We start from the raw sequence: 22963 nt of genomic DNA, 5'->3' as shown, positions 1-22963 counted from the left end.
ACACACACACATACACACACCAAGCTTCCACCTCTGCCAGGTAGAAAACTACCTGTGGTGCCAAAGGCCATACCTGACTCTGCAGTGGGGACCCTACAACTCTAAGTATATGATGTCAGCAAAGCTTTCAGACTGGTGAGGACTCAGTCACCTCAGTTCACCATCTACCCTATTTTGAAGGTGGGTGTGACTATCAGCTGGCAGAAGGCAGGGGGCTGTGTCTGTTTTCTTAGTCTGACATTTTAAAAAAATGTCCCAGCTAGACACCCATGTCTCAGGCCTGTAATCTTAGCTACTCAGGAGGCTAAGTTCTGAGGATCACCGTTCAAAGCCAATCTGTGCAGAAAAGTCCATGAGATTCTTATGTATAATTAGCCAGTGAAAAGCCAGTAGTGGAGCTGTGGCTCAAGTGGTAGATAGCCAGCTTTGATCAAAAATAGCTAAGCAAAAATACGGGTCCCAAGTTCAAGCCCCAGTACTGGCACACAACACACATACAACCCCCCTCAAAACAGCAACAACACAAAAGCATGTTGGGAAATAAACCAAAAAACTTCACATATTGGGGACCTAAACCACCAGTCTGGAAGGTAGAAGCTTAAGGTCAAGGTGCCAGGGTGGTTTCTCCTGAGCCTTCCCTCCTTGGCTGGCAGATCCTTTCCTCCCCTCCTCCCTGCATAGTCCTCTCTTCTGTGTGTCAGGACCCTCAGCTCCTCTTCCTCTTTGGAAACCAATCATGTTAGAGGGCATCCACCCTGATGACCTCATTTTAAGTAATGACCCCTATAAAGACCCCCAGCATGGTCCTATCCTTAGATATCAGAGATGAGGATATGAGTCACAGCTCAGCCCAAAACAAAGATCTTTGCACGTTGGTGGAAGAAACAGATGCGGGGCCATTTGGAGACCCAAACAGGTCAAAATAATGGCAGAGCAGTGAGCTGCCAAAGGGAAAAGCAGCTCGTTGCCTAGGGGAGTTAACTCAGCCCAAGCCTTTTCCTGGGAACTGCTGATGGAGCCTGGGCTGCAGGAATGGAAGGGTTACTAGTTTGTTTCCAGGATGGAATCTGGCCTCTCATGAGGACTGGAGCACTTGGCACATTCTCCTGGTTTCAGTCACTATAAATAATCCCTTCATTGCTGCGTTAACCAGAGGGGAGCCTGGAGTGGGGTCAGGGCTGTGTTGTCATCTCACCCATATTGTCTCCATTTCCTGCCTTCCCAGCTTGCCTGGGCTCCTGCTGTGGGGAGCCATGGGGTTGGGGTAGGCTTGGCTTTGGAGTCTGGAAGGCAGCTGCTGTGTCTCTCTGCTCTCTCCTCCAGTGCTTGTTGGGGTGGGGTGGGGTCAGCCTGGGGTCCCAGCTGCTGCCCTGCACATAGGGAGCCATGAGAAGAGACAAGTACACATCAGCTAGGCTTCAGCAGTCAGCTGTTTAGCAGGGCCTAGGGCAAGAGGCCCACCAAAGTGGGAGAGAGGCAGGGATGGGACTGGACAGTCCCTCTTTGCCCATTTCTCCCTCCCTCCCTCTCTCCCTTGCCTGTTGTAGGGTTTGAACTCAAGGCTTGGGTGCTCTCCCAGACCCTGAGTTTATTTTGTTCTAGTGCTTTACTACTTGAGCTACAATTCCACTTCCAGCTATTTTATTTATTTATTTTTACTACTTTATTGGAGGTAAGAGTTAGTGGATTTTTCTGTCCCAGCTGGCTTCTGACTTTGATCCTCAGATCTCCGCCTCCTGAGCAGCTAGGATTATAGGTGTGAGCCACTGGTACCTGGCTGTCAACACTAGGAAGGTCACTGAAGGAGCTGGGCATCAGCCTGCAGTATGCTTCAGGATACCTGAGACTTTTTCTGTATCACTTGTATGAAGTGTCTTTGGTCATATGAAGTAGAAGTCACCACTTCCCAGGACTCAGACAGGATTGTTCTTCCAAACTTCCCACACAGGTATCTCCCGGACTGACAGGGAGGAACGCAGGCCTAATGGGTCCTGTTGAGCTTCATTAGCCTTTTCTCCCGAGTTTATCCCCACTCTCTCTAAAAGGTAACCAAAGGCTAAGCCGAAGTCATGTGTGGGGGTGTTAAATAATGACCCCCAAAGCCATCCTGGCCTAAGCCCTTGTGAGTATTATCTTTAGTGGAAGAAGGTACTTTATGGATGTGATTAAGTTAAGGTTCTTGGATTATTGTAGAATATGGACTGGCATTTGGCTTCTAAGAGATGAGCAGGAAAATTGACCCCCAAATCATAACTTTCTAGTTATTTAGTATATTTGTTTGTTTTGACAATACTGGGTTTTGAACTCATGGCCTGGCAGTTGCTAAGCAGATGTTCTATGAGCTGAGCCCTGTGTTTCATTGGTTATTTTTTAGGTAGTATAGTTTATAGATAGTCTAGTTTCCTGCCCGGGAGTGTACCTGACCTATATACAATCTTGTACTTTCTACTCAAGAGGCTGAGATCTGAGGGTCAGCAGTTCAATGCCAGCCTGGGCAGAAAGTCTCTGAGACTCTTATGTCCAAGTAATCACCAAAAAACCTGCAAGTAGAGTTATTGCTCAAGTGGTAAAGTGCTAATCTTGAACAAAAAAAGCACATTTGGGGACATCTTTTGTTCCTGGGACTCATTCATTCTTTGTTATAATTTGTGCTTCAACTCTGAAAACATAGATCTGGATTCTAAGGAAAACACTTAGGAAACATTGCTACTAGTTAACATCCCCTATGACTTACTGTGCACTCTGGTTAGAGCTCAAACAGCAGTGCTGGAGGAAGAATGACAGGCCAAGTTATCTTAAAGGGCAGATTTGTCCTTCCACAGGGCAGCTCTGACCATGGGCACTTTTTGTGTGTGTATGTACTTGTCCTGGGGCTTGAACTCAGGACCTCATGCTATCCCTAAGCTTTTATGCTCAAAGCTAGTGCTCTACCACTTGAGATACAAGCTCCACTTAAAGCTTTTTGGTGATTAATTGGAGATAAGAGTCTCATAGACTTTCCTGCCCTGGCTGGCTTTGAACCGTTGACCCTCAGATCTCAGACTCCTGAGTGGCTAAGATACAGGCATGAGTCATCAACTGGTGCATGGCCCCGTGGGTATTTTATTTTATTATTATTATTTTTTAGGGGTAGGTTTATTCAGTAGACCTGCTGGGACCAGGCAAGGTTGGCACTCCATGTGGCTGGGAAAGGCCTGGGAATGAGAGAGCTGGGAAAGAGAGGAAAGAGCTAGAAAAGAGCAGAGAGTGCAGAGAGAGAGAGAGAGAGAGAGAGAGCAGAGAGAGCTAGAAAAGAGCAGTGAGAGAGCCCCGTGGGTATTTTAAAAGCAAGCCTTGGGAGTAGTGGGAAAGATGAGGGGGGGACATTTTCAAGAGTCCCCAAATCCCAGTCTTCCGAATGTTAAATGTCAGTGACTAATTTAAAAATATTCAAGAAATGCATTTTCCCAAGTGGTCCGTGTTTGACATTCTATGTGAAAGGAAGAACCATGTATAAGTGAGAATGTGGGAACCGACAGCAGATACCCCTAAAAGAACCTCTTCTTCTCACCATCATGAAAATGGACCATGAATTTCAACAGGCACTACCTTGCTGGCTATCCCAGGAGCACGGACACCACCAGCGTCAGGACATCTCTGTGGCTCCTGGTTGGGCTATCTGCACCAGCATAAGCTGGGGCCTTTATTCATTATTTTCTCTCCCTCTTTTTCTTTGCAGAGGTCTGCGGGGCTCTCAATGTCACCGTGTCCCCAGGGCCCGTGGTGGACTACCTAGAAGGAGAAAATGCCACTCTGCTCTGCCACGTCTCCCAGAAGAGGCGCAAGGACAGCCTCCTGGCTGTGCGCTGGCTCTTTGCACGCTCTGACTCCCAAGAGACCTTGATGGTCAAGATGACCAAGCTCCGGGTGGTGCAATATTATGGGAACTTTAGTCGCAGTGCCAATCGGCAGAGACTGCGCCTGCTGGAGGAGCGACGGGGGGCACTCTACCGGCTGTCTGTCCTGACCCTCCGGCCATCGGATCAAGGACAGTATGTCTGCAAAGTGCAGGAAATCAGCAAGTACAAGAACAAGTGGAAGGCCTGGTCTAATGGATCTTCAACAACAGAAATGAGAGGTGAGGGCATGTCTGAAGAGGTCCATGTGGGGACCCTGAGGTCAGGAGGAGGTCCATGGGGAGACCCTGTGTTGGTTCTGCTGGGCTGGACCGCATCTTGTGTGTCTCTATGACCGTGGCCATGTAAGTCGAGCTGTGGGGTGAGGGTACAGCTTTACTTGGACTCTAATGTTGACATAGGGTGTAGATATGAAGCAAAGACAGAAAGAAGCAAATTTCTATTCCAAGTTTAGCAACTCTACCTTTGAGCAAAATCTCCCTTTATCTGACAGATTATATTACCAGTCAGCTTGCTGGGGTCCTTTTGCTCTACTTACTTAGGAATCATGAGTAAGTAAAGAGAAGATCTTCCCATGCTGACAGTCCTGGTTTCTGAATGCCTAAAGCTTCGAGGCTCACAGCTCCAAACCCTGAGGGCTAGAGGCCTAGCTATTGTTTTAGACTTTAGAAGCCAGAGGCTTACGGCTTTGGTTACTGAGGCTGGAGGCTTCATGCTCTGGTTTTTAAAACTTGGCAGCAGTGAGCAGTGGTAGAAGACAGCACGGGCAGTACCTGCTGGTGTTGTAACTCTCCTACAGGACTTGGGTACCAGCATTTGTAGTCAACCATGGTGAGTGTTAAAGCTTTCAGTCTAGAGTGTTTGAGAACTGGGCCCTTCAGCAGCTACCTGGAACTCTGCGAGCAGCCAAGGACTGCAGTTTCTCATCTTCAGTTTTACACAACCCTCATTATCTACCACCTCTGATACCTATTATTTCTTTCATATGTAGTTACTCTCTGGAACTCCATATGCCTCAAGATGTCAGCTGTTAACATCTTGTCTTTCTTTATGTACCTAGCTAAACCCACTCTACTAATGATAAAAATTAAAAATAGGTAAGAAAAATGACTTTATAGAGACATTTATTAGATTTAAGTTGACCTGCATGGCTTGCTTATATAGACAGAAAGGGGGTGTGGCAATAGGGCCACATGATTGGCCTGTGCCAAACATGACAGTTGATGAACTATGTTTGCACCAATCATGGAATAATCCTACATACAATGAAGAACGCTGCTTGCACCAATCTTAGCACACTTTCATGCAAATAGAGGATTGTTTGTTTGCACCCATCATAGCATAGTCCCTCATGAGAGATAATGCTTGCACCAATCATAGCATTCTCTTATGCAAATTAAGGATTGTATTTGTATCAGTCTCAAGCCTTCTGTTAGACCACTAGGGGAAGTGGTTTCCCCCTGGTGTGGGTGGAAATGGCTTCAGGATCATCTAGAGTTCACCAAGGCTTTGGATGGCAAAAGTCTTCTGCAAGCTGTTTGAAATAGTCGCAGCTTTGTGCTTTAGGTTGCATCTAGCTTCCTCAAGGCACCTGTGGAGTGTCATTAGCAAGTGCAGCTGGCACCAGAGCAGTCCAGTTGGCTGCTTCTCTGTTGGTCCTTTGTTCAAGGTGGTCATGGAATCAAGAATGAGTTTAATGGCTGTCAATTAGCGAGTCAAATTGACCCGGATCCCAACATCTTAGCGCATTGAAGGAAAAAGTAAACATTAAAAGAGACACCTATATAAAGGCTTATCATTAACATTAACAGTGTCTTAACAGTACTCAACAGTCCTCTAATACTGTTTACCTTCTGTCCCAGTGCCCCAGAAAGAAGTGGGTTCCTTTTTTTATCTTTCTTGGTTGGACTACATGTGCTGTCAGATAAAGAAGGGGTCGGGACAGATTGAATTCAGTAGTAACATTGTGATCCTGTGGAATCCAGGATGAAATGAATGGAACTCTAACTTGCATGTACTTTGGGTACAGGGCATTTTTACAGGGAGAGGGAGAATTGGGATGAGGTGAGTGAAGGACTCAGAAGAGTCAAGGAAGCATAAAAATCACCAGAAAGTAATTGGGCCAAGCATTGGTGGCTCACATCTGTAATCCTAGCTGCTCAGGAGGCTGAGGCCTAAAGATCATGGTTCAAAGCCCAGGTGGGAAAGTCTAAGACTTATTTCCAATTAGCCAGCAAAAATGCCAGAAGTGGAGCTGTGGCTCAAGTCTTAAGTGGAAAAAGCTAAAGAACAGCACTCAGGCTCTGAGTTTAGATCCCAGTACACACACACACACACACACACACACACACACACACACACACACACACACACACACACACACACACACACACACACACACACACACACACACACACACACACACACACACACACACACACACACACACACACACACACACACACGCACATATACACTCAAAGCATGTGAAGGGGGTGTGGTCTCTGGCTCAAATGGAATGTAATCTGGGTTTGTAATAAGCTTCTGGAAGTGGGATCCCTTCCTTCCTATAGATGTGGGGTACAAGTTGTCTTCAGAAGGTGTTGGCTAGAAAAGATAGCTAATCTTTTGGTCATCCTGGGTTTGCTCAACTGGGCATAGTAAGAATTGTCCCAGGCATACTGTATGGGACTTTTAGAAACTGTTCATAGACCAAGATTGATCCAGCTAACCAAGGCTCAGAGGAGGCTGGCTGCAGTTTGGTTATGGAAAGAATCTTTGTCAGTGTCTAGCCTCTAACTCTAGAGTGTGCAGCCTTGATTTCTTCGGTGGGGTTTAGGGACACACCGAAGAGGCTCATCTTGGGAGGTCTTGATATGAATCACCAGGCCTGAAATGGTGACTCTGATCTGTTATTGCCCAGTGCAACTGAACCAAGCTGAGGTCACAGCTTGCTGAGACTTTCATCAAGACGTATGTGAAGGCTCTGAAGCAGCTCTCCCTTCATGGAGGAAGAGGAGACTGAGCCCTACATTTCCAGAAGATCTTGGCTACCTACCATGTGCCAGATGGGAGGGTTACTACTATTTGGTCACCATGACTTATTTTATTTGTATTTCTCATGATTTTAATAAGACTTTCTACTATGTACTTAAATTATATCTTTGTTGCTTCAAACTTGGGAGGGAGAAGGGTATGCCTTGTCTATTGCCCTGGCAAGACTAATGGGACTCCACAGTCAGCTCAGAGAAACTCATTTCCAGAAGGATGGATTGAAACTGGAGAAGGTAACTGTGTTGAGGAAATGAGCTACAGCCTGTCAGGGGGATAAGGTCTGTCTTTCCAGCTAGACAAGCTTTGCATACTCCAGTGAAGATTTCACATTGGGAAATACAATCGGCTAGTGTTAGTTGGTGTTGTTTACCCCATCACTCAGCGGGCATATATCTTGGTCTGATTCATTGCTATAACAAAATGTCCAAGACTGGATAGTTTTTAAATAAAAAGGATTTAATATTCATAGCTGTGGATGTTGTCCGTCGGAAAGCACAGTGCTTGTGCCTGATGAGGGCTTCTAGCTACATCATGTGCTTAGAAATATGATTTCTAAGGATCACTGGAGTCACAACAGAAGAGACAGAAACAACGAATTATTTTGGCATGTATAACTTCTTTGAGGGATGCCCTCCAACCAAACTCTGGCAATCAAGCCTTCTCCCTTTTTCCCTAACACAGGGACCCTGACCCTCTGCTCAGATGACCCACGCTCACATTCACAATCTGCTTGTGATTGGCTAAAACGTTATATTGGCTCAGGGGAAGAACTAACCTCTGCATATTAGTGGAAAGTCTGGAAAGTCCAGGAAAGTTTACATTTGGCAAGCAAGTTTCACAGAGGGAGGAGAGGTTTATCATGAATTTTGAGGAAGAAATGGAGACTGAAAATAGTTGAGATGGAGACACACAGGATTGTTTTTTCTCATAATATGGTAGAGGATGCCACATGGCAAGTATGCTTCAGAGCTTACCTTGATGACAAATTCACCCCTGTGATAATGCACTCATTCATTAAGCGACCAGTGGACTGATCTGTTTGTGAGGGCTCTGCCCAGTCACCTGCTACCTGTAAACACTATGTTGGAAGTCAAGTTTCCAACTCATGAACATTTGGTGGACATGTTTAAACTTTAGTACATGGGACTGACCTTCCTTACTCTGGAACTGAGTAATGGAGCAGTGGATGGAACTACCAATGAGAAGGGAGGCTTGTGAGCATGTGGGTGGAGCCACCAATGAGAGGGGAGGCCTGTGAACATGTGAGTGGAGCCACCAATGAGAAGAGAGACCTGTGAACATGTGGGTGGAGCCACTGATATGATTCACCTACAGGACCACAAAAATGTACCGGAGGCCCATTAAGGACTGGAGGAGAGGACAGTGCTGGAGCTGAGACCTGTGGTTTATATGAGGTGACATAATATAGGGGGACATGCATGGTGGACCATGTTTGTACCAAACATTAAGGATTTTCCACTTGACTTTGTTAGGCCAGTGTTCTCAACTTTGCATTGATTGGCAAAGGCAGACTCCCAAGCCACTGCCTTAGAGGATTCTAGTTTATTGGATCTGGGTTGGAGTCTGAATGAGTGACTTACAGTCCAGCTGATCACACTGCTAGACAGGGGAATCTTGGGGAGTCTGCTGGAGTGCCTTAGGCTGTGGAAAATACTGACCCACTTCGGATCTTTTGCTACTGGCTGCTTAGGGTATGAATTTGGGGATGGCTAGACTAGAAAGAAAAGAGGGGAAGTCTTTCATTGCTGCACAGCTTGAAATGATGGGGAGTTAAATTTGGTGACAAGAATGGAGAGATAGTAAGAAATCAGGTGAGATGTACTTACTGACCTATTCGGTAGGGATCAGGAAGAGAGCTTCAGCATAAACACAGGGGCATGTTCAGTACCTGTGCCTGATGGGGCCATGGCTGATAACGAGCCAGTCCATGGGGAGGTTTAGGGCTGAGAATAAGCATCATGAGATGGCTAAAGGCCATTGGGCCAGGGACATCCATTAGGCACAAATACCTGTGGGACTCAAGCTCTCTTGTGATGTTTTAAAATTTTAATTTATTTCTTTTTGAGATAGTCTTGCTTATGTAACCTGTGCTGGACTAGAACTCACTATTCCCCCATCTCAGTCTCCTGATGGGTGGGGTTACAAGCATATACTACCATGTCCGCCCAGCTCTGGAGTGATCTCAGTGTGAGCTGATCTCCAAGCCATGCAAGAGAAAGCTTGTGGATGGGAAGGTTCCCAAAGGGCAGGGGCCAAGGGTGGAGTCTGGAAAACACCAACATCTGAGCAGTAGCAAGAGCTAACTTAGCTTGGTGTTCACTGTGTGGGTTTTTCATGCTCTCTGGAAGCAGCTTAGAATCCTGGAGAAAGAGGAGCCACTGTAGAGTGAGGGGCAGCAGCCCTTTCCAAGGAGGTTTGGCTATGCCACACCTCCTTGTGAGGAGGGTGTGTGTGTGTAGGGGGGGGGTATTCACATTGTTACTCCAGCTGAATAAAGCCCCATTTCCTTCTGTTTCTATGACAACCACTTGCAGGTAACAGCTTCTTGCTTATTCCATGGACAGGGTAGGTTCAGGTGGTGTCTCACATAGGTAAGACACAAGGAAGGAAGTGTTCCTGTGGCTCAAAGTGGTAGACCACTAGATTTGAGCAAAAGAGCTCAAGGACAGCATCCAGGCCCTGAGTTCAAAGCCACAACTGACCAAAAAACAAAAAAATGAGAGGAAGTGAACTGCAGAGTACTCCCTGTGTTACCCCAAGGAATAGGCTGGTGGGTGGAAGCAAGGCCAATGTGCCTTATGTCCACATCATAGGTTCACAGCAGGATTGATGTGGGTGGGTGCACAGTGAGGATGGAAATTAAGGGAGACTAAGCAGCGGGTGGGGTGACTTCCAGCAGAGGCTGGAAGTGTTCAGCACCTCTCTGTCTCTTTCTCTGTCTGTATCTCTCTGTATCTCTTTCTCTATCTCTCTTGGTCTTTCTGTCTCTATCTTCTCTGGCTCTGTCTCATGTCTATCTCCCTCTGTCTCTTTGTCTCTGTCTCTGTCTGTCTCTATGTCTCTGTCTCTCTCTGTGTCTCATCTCTCTGTTTCTGTCTCTGTGTATGTCTCTCTGTATATCTCTGTGTGTCTCCCTGTCTCTAAGTCTGTGTGTGTCTCTCTCTGTCCCTCTGTCTGTCTCTACCTCTATCTCCATGGCTGTGTGCTTCTCTCTGTCCCTCTGTCTATCTCTATCTCTGTGTCTCTGTTTCTTTGCCTCTCTGTATCTCTCTGTGTAACACTTTGTCTCTATGTCTGTCTCTATCTTTGTCTCTATGTCTCTGTCTCTTTATTTCACTGTATCTCTGTGACCCTCTGTCTTTGTCTCTGTGTGTCTCTTTTGTCTCCTTTCCCTTTGTCTCTATCTCTCTCTGTCTGTCTCTGTCTCTCTATGTCTCTCTTTCTCCAGACCACTGGGTTGTTTTTTTTTTTGTTGTTATGTTGGAGGTATGCCTAGTGTTCTGAATTGGAAAGAATTCTGTATCCTGCAGGTGTCAGAGTCTAGTAAAGAGATCCCCAAGTGTTTTCAGCTCCTGGTACTTTAGGTTAAGAAACAACCAGCAAACAGTTTTGCTTGCAAAGCAACTGGGGCTAACAAGTCAAGGTCCATCCTAAAATCTGAGTGCATCAAAAATCCCTAGAGACAGACAAGGTGGCTGTTCATCAGGTGAGTTCCAAGGTCACCCTGAAATGAGGGAAAGCTGTCCTGCTCTGGGGACCAAATCTGTCATGTAGGGAGAAATAAAGCAATTCTTCACCTGAAGTGCTAGGGACCAGAAGTGTTTCAGATTTTAGAGCTTTTCACATTTGGGGAGATTTGCATCTATTTTACTAGTTGAGCTTTCCCAATCTGAAATCAGAATGATCTGAAATCAGAAACAAAAGTTAGTAAGGCTGCCTCTGTGCATAATTTTTCAAGTACTGATATCTCTTGAAGTAAATAAAACACCTTGCCCCATAGGTACAAACATCACATGTGACCCTGGTCTCTGGCTCCCTAACTACTCCCCCTCCCATTTCCCTCCCCCTCCCCCTTCCAAATACCCCCCCCCCCACACCATCACCACACTGTGCTGATGGCTCACTTGCTCAAAATCAGACATGTGGTTTGTACATCAGGCCTCTGTCTTACTTTGACATCCCTGTCTCCCTCAGGAGCACCCTTTCACCCCTTACCCTCGGCGCCAACATCCAGGTCATTGTGTCCTGTCTCCTGCTCAGTATAGAAATTCCTCTTCTTCCCTTTGCCCTCTGTCCTTCCAAGGCCTTTTTTTTTTTTTTTTTTTTGTCGGTTGTGGGGCTTGAACTCTGGGCCTGGGCGCTGTCCCTCAGCTCTTCAGCTCAAGGCGAGCACTCTACCACTTGAGCTACAGCGCCACTTCCGGTTTTCTGGTGGTTTATTGGAGATAGGAGTCTCATGGTCTCTCCTGCTGGGGCTGGCTTTGAACCGTGATCCTCAGATCTCAGCCTCCTGAGTAGCTAGGATTACAGGCGTGAGCCACCAGCACCCAGCCCAAGGCCTTATTTTAATTGTGTGTGTGTGTGTGTGTGTGTGTGTGTGTGTGTGTGTGTGTGTGTGTGTGTGTGTGTGTGTGTGTGAACTTGAAGCCTGGAGCTCTTCTTCAGCTGGCTTGTTCAAGATTGGTGCTCTACCACCAGGCTCTCTCTCTAGGTTTAAGCATCTCTGCCTTTATGTCTTTATCCACCCTGCCTGATTTCTTCTTACCCCAGATTTGTCCTCTAGGTACTGATGTCTGTCTTGGTTTCTCCCTAGAAATTGGGCTTTGTAGGGTTACTCAGTGAGAGGATGGCCTCTGGATTGGTGAGGGTTGTATACTGGAGTCCAGGAAGTCCAAGGATCCCCTGGGCTCAGGCACAGCCCAGTTCTATGGTCACCAGTGCAGAGATTTGAGACTTTGCATAGGTTGTTTTTTTTGTTTTTGTTTTTTTTTTTTTTTTTGTATTTTTGCTGGTCCTGGGGCTTAAATCCAGGATCTGGGTGCTTCCCTGAGCTTTTTTTGTTCAAGCTAGTGCTCTACCACTTGAGCCACTGCTCTTTTTCCAGATGTTAGGGTTAGGGCTAGGGTTTTGTGATTAAATGGAGATAAGACTCTCACTGACTTCCCTGGCTGGCCTGGCTTTGAACTGTGGTCCTCAGATCTCAGCCTCCTGAGTCCAGGTGTGAGCCACCAGCACCCAGCAAGTTTGCATATTTATCAAGGAATTTGTTCTTTGATCTACAATCAATGTCAGGTTTCAATGCGATATGTGGAGAAAACCAGAACTCACTTGTCACTGTAAAAGTTTTGAAAGTAAAGATGAAATGAGATTATCATCTGGATGTTTGTTTGACCCCAGAAATGTTAGAGGGGAAATTAATAATTATATCTGAACTGAATGAATGCCACAGGGAACAGAGATTCCAGGTTTCAGTGGAAGAAAGGAATGAATTCTTTTTTTCTCTGGAGACCTGGAATAGATAATTAGGAATGAAATTTACTAGACAGTTAAGTGTCTGGTTAAAGAAGCAAGCATACTTCACCATGTTTACAGTGGCCACTTGTGCAGACACAATCAAGGGGGGAAAGTTGATAACCAGAGTGAAATGACATACCAGAGAGAAACACCCTTCATCCTTCTGACCTGCACAGCAATCACCACTGTGTTGGATGGATTTAGATGAAAAACCTAGACTTGCAAACATGCATGAAGCATCCTCATGATGCATCAAGCTCTATCCCAGCTTCTCAGGAGGCTGAGAGCTTAGAAGCCAGGTGGGGAAGGAAAATCTGTGAGACCCTTACCTCCATTTAACCACCAAAAAACCAGAAGTGGAACTGTGGTTCAAATGGTAGAATACTAGCCTTGAGCAAATAAGCTAAGGGAGAGTGACCAGGCCCTGAATTCAAGCCCCAATACCAACACACACACACACACACACACACACACACACACACACACACACACACACACACACACACACACACACACACACACACACACACACACACACACACACACACACACACACACACACACACACACACACACACACACACACACACACACACACACACACACACACACCCCTAAACACTATTTGTAATATAATAGCTAGTTCCCTGTCAGAATGAGAACTTCCTTTCCAACTGCCTTTCATCCTGGAGAAGGCTACTTAATCATTATTTTTCCTTTGCTCTGTATGCTTTTTGTTCTAGAATTTGCCTTAGGCTGAGTGAACTTGGGAGGAGTGGCTGAAAGTAAACCAAGCTGGAACCTTGCTGTTTCCCATCAGCTGTCCTCCAGCATGGGACTATGTCCTAGCCCCAAGAGAGCCCATCTTTGGCCTGGGTCCTGCAGAGGCCAGGGAGACAGGAAGTGATCAGCCAGCCTCTAAGAGCAGAAACAGAAGATCTCTGTGTCTCTCTGGGCTTGCTGTTGCCTAAGAATGCTGACCCCATTATAAACAGTAGGGACACAGTTAACATCTGGATAGTTTAATCCTTGGGAACTGTCCCCTTGAAGAAGGGGTCGACTGTGAGCTGAGTATAGCAACATTTGAATTTGCTCTATCTATCGATCTATCTATCTATCTATCTATCTATCTATCTATCTATCTATCTATCTATCTATCTATCTATCTATCTAATCTACCTACCTACCTACATACCTATTTATTTGGGGGCTGTTCCTGGAGCTTGAACTCAGGGTCTCAAGCTCTAACTTGGCTTTCTTGCTCTACCACGTGTATCATGTCTCCAGTTCATCTTTGTGCTGGTTAATTGGAGATGGAGACTTTTCTGCCCAGGTTAGATTCAAATCACAATCCTCCAGGTCTCAAGTCTCCTGAGTAGCTAGGATTACAGGTGTGTGCTACTGGTATCCAGCCCTTTTTATTTTAGTTTAGTTTAGCTTTTGTACTAGTCCTGGGGCTTAAACTCAGGCCTTGCTGTTATCCCTGAGCTTTATATTTTGCTCAAGGACAGCACTCTATCATTTGAGCCACAGCTCCACTTCCTGTTTTTGGTTGGATAATTGGAGATAAGAGGCTCCCAGACTTTCCTGTCTCAGCTGGCTTTGAATCGTGACCCTCAAATCTCAGCCCCCTGAGTAGCTAGGATTACAGTTGTAAGCCATGGGGGCCTGGCCTTATCCTGCTCTTTGGAATGTAATTTTTTTTCTTGAAATCTGTGTCCTGCACATAATATTTTTCTGTATGGAAAAGTACATTCAAAGAGTCCTTTTGGAGTCCTTGGTGAACAATACTTATAGGACAGGCTTTCTCTCTTGTTTTGTTGCTATTCTTACTTTCCCTGGGATAAATTGAAGAAGCATTGGTTACTGTTTTTTTTCAACTGTGATGTATAGAGGGATTACAGTTACATAAATCAGGTAATGAGTACATCTCTTTTTGAATGGTGTCAACTTTTCCCTGACTTTCTCCCAGTATTTCCTTTCTGTTCCTCTGCCCCACAAATTGTATAGTTCATTTTCAAAATAGTGTCTAGTGAGTATCACTGCTGCATTTGTTTACCCTTTATCCACCATTCCTGTGCTCCCCTCTTACCTTCCTCCAAATAGATAAACTTAGAAACAAGACAATACATACAGAAAACAAAAACAGCCACAAAGGAGAAAACAGAAACACACACACACAAAAAAAATAGAAAATCTCTTTTTTCCATTTTTTGGAGTTTATTTAGATACATTTCTTTTTTTTTTTTTTTTTGGTCTGGTTGTGGGGCCTGAACTCTGGGCCTGGGCACTGTCCCTCAGCTCTTCAGCTCAAGGCTAGCACTCTACCACTTGAGCCACAGCACCACTTCCAGCTTTTTTTTCCTGCTTATGTAGTGCTGAGGAATCGAACCCAGGGCCTCGAGCATGCAAGGCTAGCACTCTACCACTGAGCCACCTTCCCAGCCCAGATACATTTCATTTTATATGATTATATGCACTAGCTATTGAGCCTTTGTGATCCTTTCCTAAGAATATCGTTCTTTGTTCTCAACTGTGTGAATGTCTAGAGTCCTGTATAATTTATCAGGTCCACATTAAAGCTACCAACACAACCATGTTCACTGCAGCATTGTTTACCATCACCAATATGTGCCTGGATGGATGAATGGATCAAGAAAATGTGATACACACACATACACACACACACATGCACACACACACACACACACACACACACACACACACACACACACACACACACACACTGGAAATCTATGCTTCCCTCAGAAAGCATGATACCATACCATTCATAAGGAAATGGAAAGACTTGGAAAATTATATTAAGTGAAGTAAGCCAAACCCAAAGAAATATAAGTTGCATGGTTTTCCTTATTTGTTGTAACTAAAATGTGCCTAAATATCTATAAGTAAATACAAAGGATGGTAAAAGACAAAAAATACACTTGATTACTGTTTGTTTATTTTTTACTGGTTTTGGATCCTGCCCTAAGCTGGACAGGAAGTTGAGAGCTAGGGGCTAGTTCTCTTTCATAGGAACCTTTCTTCATAACACAAACCTAGTCTGCCACATCTACCTGGACTCAAGGCCCATCTCTCTTCCAGGATTGTAGTAGACAGGGCTTCTCCAAACAAGATCCTGGGACCAAGAGCCTCAGAATCTCCTGAGAAGTGTCTGCCTAATTAGGTAGATTTTTGTGTGTGCATGTACATGTTAGTACTAGTGCTTGAAACTCAAGGCCTCATACTCTTACATCTTTGCTAAAGGCTGATGCATCACCATTAGAGCCATACTTCTGCTTCTGGCTTTTTCTGTTAGTTAATTGGGAATAGAGTCTGCCTGGGCTGGCTTTGAGTTGTGGTTTTCAGATCTGAGCCTCCTGAGTAGCTTGGCTTTGTCCACCTAAGCTGGTTTTGTGCCATGATTCTCAGATCTCAGCCTTCTGAGTAGCTAGGATTGCAGGCATGAGCTATAGCATCTGGCTTCAGACAGATTTTTGAGCTTCCCAGAAGCTGTTCCCTAGGGGCACTGCTTGGCAATCTCCATCTTATAAGCACCTATTCTCCTGTATCTAAGTATTGCAAATGGTTGGCCTTAGGATGCTGAGTGAAAGTCACTCCTTCCAAGGCCAAGATCTTCAGAACCTAGGAGAGAACACAGCTTAGTCTGGCCAGAAAGACAGAAAGGCCGAGGCTCATTTTAGCACTTGAGGTCAGTCTTTTCTGCATCCTGATCCAGTTCCCTGTGTGCTCTGTACATGCTGGGGTCTTCTCTCCTCTCCTCTGCTAAGTCTTGCCTTCAGCAGGCTCTGTGTCTTATGGTGCACCTTACTGAGGGTATAATCTATAGTGGCAATTTAAGCTGCTTTCTCTGTGGACTCATGGTAAAGGGAATTGAGGGCACAGGTGAATGAGAGGCAGAAACTGTCAGAGATGGGTTTCCCACCCCCACCCCCAAGACCTCTAGGAATCTTTGGCCACCTCTCTTCTGGATACCTGAGTCCATTCTGATAAAGGGTGTCAGCATTCTTGGTGAGTGGCACTGGAGCCCCTCAGTGCCCCCAAGGCATTGTCACAACACCAGGGATGAACTGCCAGCCATAGCTGTGAAACATGACACGCCCCTCCCTGGAAGTAGGTGGGGCTTCCTTTCCAAGTTAGGATTCAAAGCTCCTAGTTTTGGCATCTCCCTAAGGGCTGGCTTCTTTGTCAGCCAACTGAGGCTCTTTGTTTGCCACCAGCTTCCTGCAGACACAGTGTGGATAGGATCAGTTTGTCTGGTGACCTTAGGGTTGCATTTGATCCTGCCTGTTTGATCTTGCAGCCACGTTCAGTGGAGCAGTGACAAGGTAGACTTCACTTGTCCCTTGTTAGATGTCTCTCCATTCTGCTCCCCTGGGGAGGAACCAGAATGGCTGGCTTTTCAGTCATCTGGGTCACTGCTTCACTGGAAGGACAGACAGACTCTGGGAAAAGACAAGTCAGAAGATGGCTTATTTTCATTTTGCTTTGTTTTTCTTTGCTCATACCCAGGTTTGAACTCGAGACCACATACTAACTCAACTTCCACGCTTAGCTAGCTCTCTGCCACTTGAGAAATGCTTCCAGCTCAGCATTTTTCTGGTTATTTTGTTCTTGCAGACTTTTCTGCTTGGGCTGATTTGAACTGCAATTCTCCAGATCTCAGCAGTAGCTAGGATTACAGACATGAGACACTACTATACAGCTGGATGGCTTTACATCCTTTCCCCCAGGAGAGAGGATTCTATTATTATTAACTTGTTCCTGTCCTCCAGTGTTGTCCAGAACTGCCATTCCCCACCCATCACAGTTGAGCCCCTGGGAAATGAATGGAGTAAAGCACAAAGTCAGAAGGATAGGGAAAAGCCAAGATTGCATACCTCTCAAGCAAGACCCAAGGCAGACAGACTCCCTAACTGTACACAGTGCCAGAGGAATGGGTGATGTTTTCTGGACAGTGGTCAATGTGGTGCAGTCTCTAGCTTCTTGGGTTCAGTCCTGAACCCAAGCATAAATTACTACAGCATCTTGGGTGCCACCCTCCATGGGAAGCGGATCCTGTGGGGTAAAGCTGTGTATTGATCACCCAGGTCAAGGTCCTGATGCTCTTGTAGGAACTCAGGCTAGGGCCTTCATCTTCTAGTTCATCCAGGAAATCCCTTCTAGGACCAGAACTAGAATGTGTCACCATAAATAGCCAACACCAAGGCCTGATGCCCAGGCCAATGACAGTGCTCTGAGCCTGCCACTGTGCCAACGTGTCTGCCACTCAGTAAGCTGTACCTGTCACATAAAGTGAGTCTGTTTCTCTCACAGCAAGTGGGAGATCAACAAACGAGACCGACTTCCTTCCTCTCTCCCTCCCTCCCTGCCTTCCTTCCTTCCTTCTTTCTTTCTTCCAGTTGGTCATGTGTTGCCACTCTGCCCTTCCTGGCTTTACTTTTTAAATTAAAATTTATTTTCACTACTTAAAAAACCCCACATTTCATATCAAGACTAAACAATTCAAATGTTTTAAACATACATGTGTTTTTTTTAAGTAGGTCTGATTTGAACTCAGGGCTTTACACTCACCAGGAAGGTGCTCTACCTATTGATCCATACCCCCTCGCAGTTTTTTCATGCCAGTTCTGGGGCTTGAACTCAGGGCCTAAACACTGTCTCTGAGCTTTTGTGCTCAAGGCTAGTGCTCTACCACTTAAGCCACAGCTCCACCTCTGGCATTTTGGTAGTTAACTAGAGCTGAGTCTCCCAAATTTTTCTGCCTAGGCTGCATTTGAACTGAGATCCTCAGATCTTAGCCTTCTGAGTACCTAAGATTACAGGCATGAGCCCTAGGCACCCCACTTCTGACTTTCCTTTTAACTAATCTATTCCTCTTTCTACTGTGAGCTCTAAAGTCCACTGGGCAGTGAGCATGTTGGTCAAGCAGATCAAGAGACCACTAAAGCTTTGCTCAGAACAGAGGGATGGTGCTGGGGCACTGCGTGGATGTCCATGTACTTCTCTGATCACTCTCTCCCTTTCACATTCTCTGGCTGGGTACTGAGAAGCCCTGAGTCCTCGGGGAGGTCCTGCACTGCCCTCACTTATGGTGCCCAGATGAAGGCAGGCTGGAGGAATGGAGAGCTCAGATATGGGGTGATGAGGGGACATACTATGTCTGCCCCAGCTCTCACCAGGACCTTACAGGACAAGGCACTGGTGACTGTTGGGAGGGTGGATCTGGCTGCTCTTCTGTGAGTATGATAAGAAAGGACAGCCACAGGGGCATGCTAGACTGCTTGTTGGGTAGTGTGTGTGTGTGTGTGTGTGTGTGTGTATGTGTGTGTGTGTGTGTGTGTGTGTGTGTGAGAGAGAGAGAGAGAGAGAGAGAGAGAGAGAGAGAGAGAGAGAGAGAGAGAGAGAGAGAGAGAGAGAGAGAGAGAGAGAGAGAAGAGCAACCTAGTTCACAGTGGATAGACTTATTGTCTCTCATCTGAGAGACTAGCCTGTTAAAAGCTAACTGCACTGGAAACTGTTAGAAATGTTCTTCAAGAGAGGTGGGTTAGGAGAGATGGGTGACAATGTTATCAGACACTTTGTATTCATATACTGTTTTGTAGAATGGGAACTTCTTTGTACAACCACTTAATAAAAAAATTGTAAAAAAGGAATGTTCTTCAAGAAATTTGCATTTTATTCCAGAAGGCTTTGACTAACATGGACCATCTTTGATTGCAACCTGTGTTCTTGTTTTCCTTGGCTTATGCTTTTGTTTGATATATGGTTCTGAGATGCCAACTGAAGACCTTATGCATGCTAAACCTCCCATCTACCAGTGAGCTTTATCTTTAGCTCTTACAACGTAATGTTTCTGAGAGATATTTTATCATCTTCAAGACTATCCACCCCTGTTCTGGGTCCCTTTCATTCTTTGCTGATAGGAGAAACTGGCCATATTTTTGTGCCAGTCCTGGGGCTTGAACTCAGGGCCTGAGCACTGTCCCTTAGCTATAGTCACACAAGGCTGATGCTGTACCACTTGAGCCACAGCACCACTCTGGCTTTTTAGTGTTTAATTGGAGATTAGTCTCATAGACTTTCTAGCCCAGGCTGCATTTGAATCTTGATTTTCAGATCTCAGCTTTCTGACCTGCTATGATTATAGTAGGAGCCACCAATACCTGGCACAAAGGTCATTTTGTATGAACCACATGAAGTCCGCTGTGGAGGGAGCTATTAATAAAGTGGAGACTTGGATTGTCTTGTGGCTGTGGGTCTGGCCATGTCCACTAGCCCCAGTTCCTTATAATCTTTGGACTCAGACACATCCTTCAACAACATCTCAAACTCACATAGAAATAGCTCAAGGTTAGCAAAGGACACAAGATGTTACAGCAGACCTTGAGAACATTCCCCAAGCTCTGACAGTGTCCCCATACAATTATTGTCTTTCTTTTTAAAAAGATAAAATTCTTTCTAATCTTCCAACACTACAGTTAGTGTCGTGTGTGTGTGTGTGTGTGTGTGTGTGTGTGTGTGTGTGTGTATGTGCGCGCACGCATGTGCACATGCCAGTCCTGGATCTTGAACTCAGGGCCTATGTGCTGCACCTGAGCATTTTTGTTCAGAGCTTTTTTGCTCTACCGCTTAAGACACAGCTCTACTTCTGGCTTTTTGGTGGTTCATTGAAGATAAGAGTCTCATGGTCTTTCTTGCTTTAGCTGGCTTCAAACCATGATCCTAAGATCTTAGCTTCCTGAGTAGCTAGGATTATAGGTGTGAGCCACCAGTGCCTTGCCAAACTTGCTATATTGTCCTATCAAATGTTTGCCCTAGGAAAGGTGAGGAAAGCCTAAGGAACATACATCCATTAATCTCTTACATAGAGCCCCATTAGCTTAGACTTTCAGTTTGTGAGATTTATCAAAGCTTGTCCCCATTCATATATCAGGGAGAATTTGTTACCTTCTATCCCTAACTGTCAATGAACTCATTCATCATAGATGCTGAAAGATGGCTGAAACCCCAGTCTGTGGCTAGGACAGCAGCCCATTACAGTTGGTTGATTTAGCCACAGGATGGGTGATCCTTCCATGTTGGCCATCTGGACAATTATAGATTTACACTCAGGTCAGGGGTGGATACTGCACACTGGTTCTAGGTTCAAAATTAGAGCAGTCAAGAATAGACAGGAATCCCATCCTTAGGAAGCTGACCTACAAGAGTGACAAGCTTCCAGACTGTGACTCTCCTTTCACCTCCTGAAAAGTAAGCTTTTTGGAGGTATCTTTATTACCTATCTCTGTGCTATCTTCACTCAGATTTTGTCAGCTGACCTTGTCTATTCAAATGATTGAAGCCATGGAAACCCACTCAAGCCAATTCAGGAAGGGGCAAGGATGGTTTGATTGTGGAGGGCTCATACACTGCAAGGGTAGTAAGTAGCACATCAGGCCTCTTGAGACCTGGAGCTTAATGGAGCTCAAGTCTCCCTTCCATCTTCCCCTGTACTAACCCATGAGAGGAAGGGCAAATAAGAAAAAGACCAGACATTATAAAAACTTTAAAGCAATCCCCTGAACAGTCCAAACCCTAATTAGATTAATGTAATCATCCACCTGTAACTTTCCACCAGAAATTTTTATCTAGTACTCTAACAATGTCAGATTTTCAATTAGTCAGTCAAGGGAGATGGCAAAAACAGATGATAGAAACAAGTCTATGGATGACACAGGCATGAAAGTTATCAGGGATAGCCATTTAAATTTTATGATTAATATGGTTAGGAAATTAGATGACAAGCTGCAGATGACAAGGTTATAAGAAAATCAATTAAATGAATAGTTTAGAACTGAAAGATGCAATAAATGAAAATTAAAAATACAATGAAGTGGCTTTTATAGCAGATAGACTTAGTTGAAAAGAAGATTAGTGATCTGGAAGACAAATCAATAGAAAATATTTAGCATAAGCACAGGAAGAAAATTCAGAATTGAGTTTCATATTATTTGAGTTTTGTATTATTATACAAAAAAATTGCACTAATTGAAGTCTCAGGTCATCTTTGCCACATTGCTTTCCTCTTGTACTAATTCTATCTTTAAGTAGTTGTACAAAGGAATTTTGGTTCAACATAGCATACATTTTTTATTATCTGTAAGTGATTATGCAAACGAGGTGCCATTTACCAAAGCAGTTTATGAATACAGTGCATCTTGATCTTTATCTCCCCTTCAACATTCTCACCCCCCCTTCGGCCCACCCCTTCCCTTACTTTTCTTAGTTTTATAGTATATACAATGAGTTCTTGGCTGCATTCTCCCCATTTTCTCCCCTTCATTCATCTACCCCTCTCACCTTGGCTCCACGCCTCCATGGAAGTACCAATTTCCTGGAGCTGATTTTTTTGGGCTTTGATCTAGTCTTTCTACAGATTATACTATTTGAGCTCTCCATAGAGTCATTCATTTATAACCACTTGCATATCACCCAGTATGATTACTTATAGATTATGCATACATTCTATCTACTGCATTTGAGGGAAACGGTGCAACCTTTGTTTTTCTGGCTTATTCAATATATTTTTTCCAAATCTTTCCATTTCCTTACAAATGATGCAATATCATTCTTTCTAATAGATAAGTAAAATTTCTTTGTGTGTATATAACATGTTTTCTTGATCCATTCATCCATTGAGGGGCATCTAGGCTGATTCCATATCTTGGCTATGATAAATAGTGCTACAATGAACACGGCTGTTCTGGCGGTTTTACTATAAGCTTGTTTGTGTTCTATAGTACAATGCATTTTGATCTAAGTCACCCTTTCATAGTTCTTCTATCTCTCCCAACCCCACTCATTCCTTCAAGTTACCTGGTTGCATTAGCTATTATATTATGACTAATGCTCACCCCTCCTCTTTTCAACGATCCTTTTTTTCAAAAAAGAAATGTCCAGTCCTAGATTCTCTGGTCTCAAGTTCTTCAACAACACTGACTATATGTGGCCATTTAAATGTAAATGAATTAACATTTAATCTGATTTCAAACTCAGTTCTTTAGTCAAACTAGTCACTTTTCAAGTAATCAAAAGCTACCTGTGACCAACTGTACACTGTTCAATAGTGTGGTTACAGAACATTTCCAACCTCTTAGAGATTTCTATTTTAGCAATAATTTCATTCCCTGCAGGTTTGTTAGTTTACTTTTTGGGTTTTTACTTGTGATGGATCTCTTCCCCTAGTGTTACATTCTAGGTTTGACACTGTAGAACTAAGCTCTGTTTCCTGCCTTTTGGAAGCAAGCACAGTAAATTTGCTGATCAATCACCAACTCAAAGAAGACAAAATAACATCAGAATCCAGACCCTGCTGTTCTGTAAAACTGTTGCATGGGAGATGGTATTCAGGGTGACTGAAGGAGCCATCACATACAACTCTTCTGTGTAATATGTCAGATTGTAGGAAGACTTTC

At 44.7% G+C, this 22963-nt stretch overlaps 1 protein-coding gene across 1 annotated transcript in view; it reads left to right on the top strand.

Moving 5' to 3' along the window:
* Vstm4 (V-set and transmembrane domain containing 4) overlaps positions 1 to 22963 on the top strand; it is an 88601-nt gene that overhangs the window by 4674 nt on the left and 60964 nt on the right. The window contains exon 2 of the mRNA XM_070020790.1: positions 3719 to 4117. Within this exon, the coding sequence (XP_069876891.1) occupies positions 3719 to 4117 (399 nt within the window). The remainder of the gene's footprint in view (positions 1 to 3718; positions 4118 to 22963) is intronic.

Source organism: Dipodomys merriami, unplaced genomic scaffold (assembly GCF_024711535.1).
Source record: "Dipodomys merriami isolate MVZ:Mamm:240054 unplaced genomic scaffold, mDipMer1.0.p SCAF_14, whole genome shotgun sequence".
NCBI lineage: Eukaryota > Metazoa > Chordata > Mammalia > Rodentia > Heteromyidae > Dipodomys > Dipodomys merriami.
This window is presented reverse-complemented; position numbering and strand designations above follow the sequence as displayed.